Source organism: Sturnus vulgaris, chromosome 1 (genome assembly GCF_052056855.1).
Source record: "Sturnus vulgaris isolate bStuVul1 chromosome 1, bStuVul1.hap1, whole genome shotgun sequence".
Taxonomy (NCBI): domain Eukaryota; kingdom Metazoa; phylum Chordata; class Aves; order Passeriformes; family Sturnidae; genus Sturnus; species Sturnus vulgaris.
Genome location: NC_142243.1, coordinates 156,014,227 through 156,022,730, shown reverse-complemented (window position 1 = coordinate 156,022,730; position 8,504 = coordinate 156,014,227). Strand labels below are relative to the sequence as shown.

General features: G+C 57.1%; 1 protein-coding gene and 1 pseudogene across 2 annotated transcripts in view; both read left to right on the top strand.

Annotated features, from left to right (window-relative positions):
- BOP1 (BOP1 ribosomal biogenesis factor) overlaps positions 1-4,338 on the top strand; it is a 61,960-nt gene extending 57,622 nt beyond the window's left edge. The window contains exon 6 of the mRNA XM_088164568.1: positions 4,238-4,338. Coding sequence (XP_088020694.1) covers positions 4,238-4,338 — 101 coding nt within the window. The remainder of the gene's footprint in view (positions 1-4,237) is intronic.
- Positions 4,339-4,392: 54 nt separating this feature from the next.
- On the top strand, positions 4,393-6,083 carry LOC148225633 (transmembrane protein 276-like; annotated as a pseudogene). The gene is made up of 3 exons (XR_015803602.1): positions 4,393-4,441; positions 5,043-5,162; positions 5,610-6,083. The product of XR_015803602.1 is annotated as a transmembrane protein 276-like (transcript).
- Positions 6,084-8,504: the final 2,421 nt, after the last annotated feature.

Sequence of the window (8,504 nt, the reverse complement as noted above, 5' to 3'; positions counted from 1 at the left end):
TGATTTTTGGGGGATTTTTTGGGATTTTTTTGAGGATTTCTTGGGGATTTTTTGGGGATTTTTTGTGGGGATTATTAGGAGGACTCTGGGGGGATTTGGGGGATTTTTTTTTTATTTTTGGGGAATTTTGCGGGGATTTTGGGGGGATTTTTTTTAATTTTTGGGGGGGATTTTTAGGGGGATTTTTGGGGGGATTTTTGTGGGGGTTTTTTTATTATTTTTGGGGGGATTTTGGGGGGGATTTTTTTGGGATTTTGGGGATTTTAAAAAAAATTATTTATTTTTGGGGGGGTTTTTTAGGATTTTCCGGGGTTTTTTTCGGATTTTTTTAGGGGGTGTTTAGTGTAGGATTGGGGATTTTTTTTTTTTAATTTTTGGGGGTTTTTTAAATTTTAATTTTTTTTTTAAGTTTGTTTTTTATTTTTGTGAGGATTTTTTGGGAGGGTTGGGGAGATTTTGAGAGTTTTTGGGGGAATTTTAAAGTTTTTGGGGGGGGGGGTTAAAAAAAATTTAATTTTTTGTTGTTTTTTTGGGGGGAGATTTTTCCAATTCGGGATTTTTTTGGGTCGTTTTGAGGTCAAGGAGGGCAGCGGGGTTTTAGAATTTGGGGGTTTGGTTTTGGGGTTTTTGGAATTTTTGGGGTTTTTGGGAGGTTTTGGGGTTTTTTGGGGTTTTGGAATTTGGGGTTTTGGAATTTTTGGGGGGGGTTGGGGCTTTTTTGGGTTTTGGGGGTTTTGGGAATTTGGGGGTTTTGGGGTTTTTGGGGGGGGTTTGAAGATTTGGAATTTGGGGGTTTTTTGGGATTTTGGAATTTGGGGATTTTTGGCTCCGAGGGGTCCTGGAAATTCGGGAATTTCGGGAATTTTCGGAATTTCGGGATAGGAAATGTCGGGAATTGAGGCTGGGGGGGGGGGTCGGGTGGGAGGTGTCCCGGAATGGGGGTCCCGGGGAGAAAATTTGGGGGGTCCCGGGAAGGAATTGGGGGGGTCCCGGGAACGAACTGGGGGGTCCTGGGGGTCCCGAGAAGGAATTGGGGGGTCCCAGGAAGGAATTGGGGGGGGGGGGGGGGGGGTCCAGGAACGGTCCCGGTTTGGGGGTCCCGTTAAGGAGGGTCCGGTCCAGAGGGGTCCCAGTTTGGGGGGTCCCGGGGGGTCTCAGTTTGGGGGTCCCGGGGCTGGATGAGGATCCGGTTTGGGGGGTCCCGGGGCTGGACCGGAGATCCCGGGGGAGGATCGGAGATCCCAGTTTGGGGGTCCCGGGGGTCCCGGGGCTGGATCGGGGATCCCGACGGGGGTCCCGGGGTGATCCCGAGGGGTCCCGAGACTGGACCGGGGATCCAGGGGGGGTCCCGGGGAAGGATCGGGGGTCCCAGTTTGGGGGTCCTGGGATGCTCCCGGTGGTCCCGGGGCTGGATCGGGGATCCCGAGGGGGTCCCGGGGAACGATCGAGGATCCCGGGTTTGGGGGTCCCGGGGGTACCGGGGAAGGATCGGGGATCCCGAGGGGGTCCCGGGGTGATCCCGGGGGTCCCGGGGAAGGATCGGGGATCCCGAGGGGGTCCCGGGGTAATCCCGGGGGTCCCGGGGGTCCCGGGACTGGATCGGGGATCCCAGTTTAGGACTGGATCGGGGATCCCCCGGTGGTCCCGGGGCTGGATCAGGAATCCCCCGGTTGTGTCCCGGGGCTGGATGGGGGATCCCCGCTGGTCCCGGTGGTCCCGGGGCTGCTCCCGTACCTGTGCGAGCTTGAGGCGGCGGCCGGGAGCGGCGCGGAATGACGAGCGCGATCAGAGCCAGGTACGAGTACGGGGGGCTTGGGGTGACGCCGGTAACGTTGGGGGCGGCGAGGAGACCCCCGGGACTCCTCCCGGGATTCAGCTCGGGATTTATCCCGGGATCCCACCCGGGACCCCCGGGCCGGCCGGGCGCTGCGGGGAGCGGCGGCGGCGGCGGCGGCGGCGGCGACATCGAGGGGGCGGCGGGGGAGGGGAGAGGGTCGGGATTTATCCCGGGGGGAGGGAGAGGAGTCGGGATTTATCCCGGGGGAGGGGAGAGGGTCGGGTCGGGATTTGTCCCGGGGGAGGGGAGAGGGGTGGGATTTATCCCGGGGGAGGGTCGGGATTTGTCCCGGGGGAGGGGAGAGGGTCGGGGATTTATCCCGGGGGAGGGTCGGGATTTGTCCCGGGGGAGGGGAGAGGGTCGGGATTTATCCCGGGGGGAGGGTCGGGATTTGTCCCGGGGGAGGGTCGGGAATTGTCCCGGGGGAGGGTCGGGAATTGTCCCGGGGGAGGGTCGGGAATTGTGAGAGATTTTGGGATTTGGGATTTGGGGCTTTTGGGCTTTGGGGTTTGGGGTTTATGGGCTTTGGGATTTGGGGTTTTGAATTATGGGATTTGGGGTTTGGGATTTATGGGTTTGGGATTTGGGGCTTTTGGGATTTGGGGCTTTTGGGATTTGGGATTTATGGGATTTGGGGTTTGGGATATGGGATTTGGGATTTATGGGATTTGGGGTTTGGGATTTATGGGGTTTGGGGTTTGGGATTTATGGGGTTTGGGGCTTTTGGGATTTGGGATTTGGGGTTTGGGATTATGGGATTTGGGGTTTGGGATTTATGGGGTTTGGGATTTGGGATTTATGGGATTTGGGGTTTGGGGTTTGGCAACGAGATGGGATTTGGGGTTTGGGATATTTGGGATTTATGGGATTTGGGATTTGGCAATGCAATGGGATTTGGGGCTTTTGGGATATTTGGGATTTATGGGATTTGGGGCTTTTGGGGATTTGGGATATTTGGGATTTATGGGGTTTGGGGTTTGGATTTATGGGATTTGGGATTTGGGGTTTGGGATTTATGGGGTTTGGGGGTTTGGGATTTATGGGATTTGGGGTTTGGGATTTATGGGATTTGGGATTTGGGTTTATGGGATTTTGGATTTGGGATTTATGGGGTTTGGGATATTGGGATTTATGGGATTTGGGGTTTGGGATTTATGGGATTTGGGGTTTGGGGTTTGGGGTTTATGGAATTTGGGATTTGGGGTTTGGGATTTATGGGATTTGGGGTTTGGGGTTTGGGATTTATGGGATTTGGGGTTTGGGATATTTGGGATTTATGGGATTTGGGAATGGCAATGAGATGGGTTTTGGGGCTTTTGGGATATTGGGATTTATGGGATTTGGGATTTATGGGATTTTATGGATTTGGGGTTTGGGATTGGTGGGATTTGGGTTTGGGGTTTGGTGAACTGGGGGTTTATGGGATTTGGGATTGGCATAAGGGCTGGGCTTTGTAATTTATGGGATTGGGATTTACGGATTTGGAGTTGGGGATTTGGGGATTTGGAGTTGGGGATTTGGGATTTACAGGATTTGGGGTTTGGGATTTGGAGTTTGGAAAGTGGGGTTTATGGAATTTGGGATTGGGGTAAGGGATGAGTTTTGGGGATTATGGATTTGGGATTGGGGATTTGGGATTTGGGGGTTGGGATTTATGGGATTTTGGGGTTTGGGATTTGGGGTTTGGAATTGAGATGGGATTTGGGGTTTGGGAACTGGGGTTTATGGGATTTGGGATGGGGTAATGGCGGGGATTAGGATTAGGGATTTGGAATTTGGATTTGGCTTTGGGATTTGGGATTTGGGATAAAGGGTGGGGTGGGATTTTCGGGATTTGGGGTTTTTGAGGTTCCCATCTCCCATCCCTCATTACCCTAATTAGCCCCGCCCACCCATAACCACGCCCAATATCCCACCCCCAGCCCTAATTACCCCAATTAGCCACGCCCACATCAGGCCACGCCCACTTTCACATCCCAAACCCTTAATTACCCTAATTAGCCCCACCCACCATAACCACTCCCATTTCCCGTCCCAGCCCTAATTAACCCTAATTACCCTAATTAGCCCCGACCACCTTTCTAGCTCCCATTCCTAATTGCTCCCATTTCCCATCCCATCCCCAGCCCTAATTAACCCCAATTACCCTAATTAACCCCGACCACCTTTTCATCTCCCATCTCTAATTGCCCTAATTAACCCAGCCCACCCCCGACCACGCCCAGTTTCCATCCCAACCCCTTAATTACCCCAATTAGCCCCGCCCACTTAAAACCACGCCCAGTTTCCCATCCCCGCCCTAATTACCCCTAATTAACCCCGCCCAATATCCCATCCCAAACCCTAATTAGCCCCGCCCACCTGTAACCACGCCCATTTTCCATCCCAAATGCTAATTAGCCCTAATTAGCCCCGTTCGCATCAAGCCACGCCCACCCAAACGCGCCGCTCGCCCCTTAGCCCCGCCCATCGACGTCACGCGCCCATATATGGACTCTTAGCCAAGCCACCGGCGCTCGCAGCCAATCAGCGCGCTCGGCCCCGCCCCAGGCCCCGCCCCTTCCTCGGATCGGCGCGCGCTCGGGGTCGCTGCCGGAACTGGCGGTACCGGGGACAGGGGGGGACACGGGGGGACATTGGGGGGGACATTGGGGACATTGGGGGGGATTGGGGACACCGGGGGGGATTGGGGACATTGGGGGGGATTGGGGACATTGGGGACATTAGGGGGGATTGGGGGGGACACTGGGGACATTGGGGGGGACACGGGGGACATTGGGGGGACACGGGGGGGCATTTGGGGACATTGGGCGGGATTGGGGGGGACACTGGGGACACATTGGGGACACTGGGGGATTGGGGACACCGGGGGGTATTGGGAACATTGGGGGACATTGGGGGGATTGGGGACATTGGGGGACATTGGGGACACCGGGGAGGGTTGGGGACATTGGGGGGGATTGGGGACATTGGGGGGACATTGGGGACACCGGGGAGGGTTGGGGACATTGGGGGGGATTGGGGACATTGGGGGGACATTGGGGGACATTGGGGACACGGGAGAGGGGACACTGGGACTGGAGAGGGGACACTGGGGGGGGGTTGGGGACATGAGGGGACACGAGGACAGGGGGGACACACGGGGGGAGGTCGCGTGGGGGCGGGGGGGGGGAGGGGACACTGTGACCCTTCTTTGTCCCCACAGGCTCCGGAAGTGTCCCCAGAGGCCATGGGGGACACTGGGGACATTGGGGACACGGGGGTGGCCCTGTCACAGGCGCTGCTCTGTGTCACCAGCCTGGGCTGTGCCCTCCGAGCCAGACAGGTGGGGACACCTTGGGGACACCTTGGGGGACACCTTGGGGACATTTTGGGGGCTGAGGACACTTGGGGACATCATTGAGATCATAGGGGGGACACTGGGACACCTTGTCACGTCACCTGTGCCATCCTGTGTCACCTGTCCTGTCCTGTGTCACCTGCCCCATGTCACATTGTCCCCGTGTCCCCACAGGTGTCACACTGGTCCCCGTGCTGTCCCCACAGGTGACAATCCCGTGTCACACTGTCCCCGTGCTGTCCCCACAGGTGACAGGTGACACTGTGTCACACTGTCCCCATGCTGTCGCCCATAGGTGACACTGTGTCACACTGTCCCCATGCTGTCCCCACAGGTGACAGGTGACAATCCCGTGTCACACTGTCCCCATGCTGTCCCCACAGGTGACAGGTGACAATCCCGTGTCACACTGTCCCCATGCTGTCCCCACAGGTGACAGGTGGCCCCGCCGCCGGTTTCCTCCTGCAGGCCCTGGTGGCCGCCAGCGACGCTCTGTCCCCCTCCGTGTCGCGATGTCCCCGATGTCCCCAAGGCCACCGCCCCGCCGGGCTCCTGGATCTGCTCGGTGCTGGCGCAGCCCTTGGTGGCTTTCGGTTGTCACCGGCTGAGCGGTGACAGTGGCACCGCCACCCTGCTGCTGGCCACGGTGACCGTGGTGGCGCGGTGGCCGCGGGCTGGCCGGACGGTGGCCGTGTCCTGGCCGGTCACTTTGTCACCGCGCTGACGGCCACCTCGCTGCTGGCCCTGGCGGCGCTCACGGCCAGCGGCACCGGAGCGGGTGGCAGCGGCTTTGGTGGCACTTGGGGACATGGTGGCACCTTGGGGTGTCCCATGGGTGAGGGCGGTGGCCAGCGTGCACTGCTGGGGACACTGCGGGAACAGAGCAGGGCGTGGAGTGACCAGTAAAACCAGTTTGGGTGACAGTGTGGTGGCACGTGGTGACACTGGGGTGACACTGGGGGTGACACTGGTGGCACTGGGGTGACACTGGTGTGGTGACAGTGGTAGGCACTGGGGTTGCACTGGGGGTGGTGACAGTGGTGACACTGGGGTGACACTAGTGTGGTGACACTGGTGTGGTGACAGTGGTGACACTGGGGTGACACTGGGGTGGTGGCACTGCTGGGGACACTGCGGGAACAGAGCAGGGCGTGGAGTGACCAGTAAAACCAGTTTGGGACTGCGGTGACAGTGTGGTGGCACTGGTGACACTGGGGTGGTGACAGTGGTGGCACTGGCAGTGACATTGGGGTGGCACTGGGTGGCATTGGGGTGACACTGGGGTGATGACAGTGTGGTGACAGTGGTGGCACTGGGGTGGTGACAATGATGACACTGGGGTGGTGGCAGTGGTGACACTGGTGTGGTGACAGTGGTGGCACTGGGGTGGCACTGGGGTGGTGACACCGGGGGGTGGTGACAGTGGTGACACCGGTGTGGTGACAGTGGTGGCACTGGGGTGATGACGGTGACACTGGGGTGGTGACAGTGGTGACACTGGGGTGACATTGGGGTGGCACTGGGGTGGGGACAGTGGTGACACTGGTGTGGCACTGGGGTGGTGGCAGTGGTGGCACTGGGGTGGCACTGGGGTGGTGACAATGGTGGCACTGGTGTGACAGTGGTGACACTGGATGGTGGCACTGGGATGGTGGCACTGTGGTCACAGTGGTGGCACTGGGATGGTGGCACTGGGATGGTGACACTGTGGTCACAGTGGTGGCACTGGGATGGTGGCACTGAGGGTGACACTGGTGACACTGGGATGGTGGCACTGGGATGGTGGCACTGTGGTCACAGTGGTGGCACTGGGATGACACTGGTGGTGGCACTGGGGTGGCACTGGGGTGACTTGTGCATACTGGTCCCTACTGGTCCATACTGGTTTATACTGGTCCATTACAGGTCCATACTGGTCCCTACTGGCCCGTACTGGTCCATACTGGTTTATACCAGTCCATATTTCCCCATATTGGTTTATACTGGTCCATACTGGTTTATACTGGTTTATACCAGTCCATATTTCCCCATATTGGTTTATACTGGTCCATACTGGTTTATACTGGCCCGTACTGGTTTATGCTGGTCCATACTGGTCCTTCCTGGTCCCATACTGATTCATACTGGCCCATATTTCTCCAAACTGGTCCATACTGGTTTATACTGGTTTATACCGGTCCTTATTTCCCCATACTAGTCCATACTGGCCCATACTGGTTTATACTGGTTTAAACCAGTCCACATTTCTCCATACTGGTTTATACTGGTCCATACTGGTTTATACCAGTCCATATTTCCCCATACTGGTTTTTACTGGTCCATACGGGTTCATACTGGTTTATACTGGTCTATACTGGTTTGTACAGGTCCATACTGGTTTATATTAGTCCAAATTTCCCCAAACTGGTCCCATACTGGTCCATACTGGTCTATACTGGTCCTTACAGGTCCATGTTTCCCATACTGGTCCCTACTGGTTTATACTGGTCCCTACTGGTTTATACTGATCCACACTGGTCCATACTGGTTTATACTGGTCCATATTTCCCCATAATGGTCCATACTGGCCCATGCTGGTCTATACTGGTTTAAACCGGTCCATATTTCCCCATACTGGTTTTTACTGGTCCATACTGGTTTTTACTGGTCCTTACTGGTCCCTTACTGGTCCATACTGGTCCTTATTTCCCCATACTGGCCCATACTGGTCCCTTACTGGTCCATACTGGTTTATACTGGTCCATATTTCCCCATACTGGTCCCATACTGGCCCATACTGGTCCATACTGGTTTATACTGGTCCATATTTCCCCATATTGGTTTATACTGGTCCGTACTGGTTTATACTGGTCCATACTGGTTTATACTGGCCCATACTGGTCCATACTGGTTTATACTGGTTTATACTGGCTGTCCCAACCTCCCCGCGCGCGCTCCGCCCTCAAGCCCCGCCCCTTCTGCCCCGCCCCCGACGCTCCCCTCTCACATTGGCTCATCTCTAATGACGTCACGAGTCCCCGCCCCCTCCGCCGGCAGCTGACGGCGTTGCCGTTGAAGCCCCGCCCCCAACCCGGAACCGCGGCCTCCCATTGGCCGCCTCACCCTTCGCTCCTCCCTCCTCGCTCTCTGATTGGCTCCCTCTATTCCCGCCCCGCCTCTCGCTCTCTCTGATTGGCTCCACCCCTGAGGGGAGCCCGTGAGGGCGGCCAAGATGGCGGCGGGGTGAGGCGGCGGCGATGGCGGCGATGTCCGGGGCGGAGGAGCGCGATGCCGGCGGCGGCCCCGCCGCTCCCTCCGCTCCTTCCGCGGCCCCTCCCGGTCCCGCTG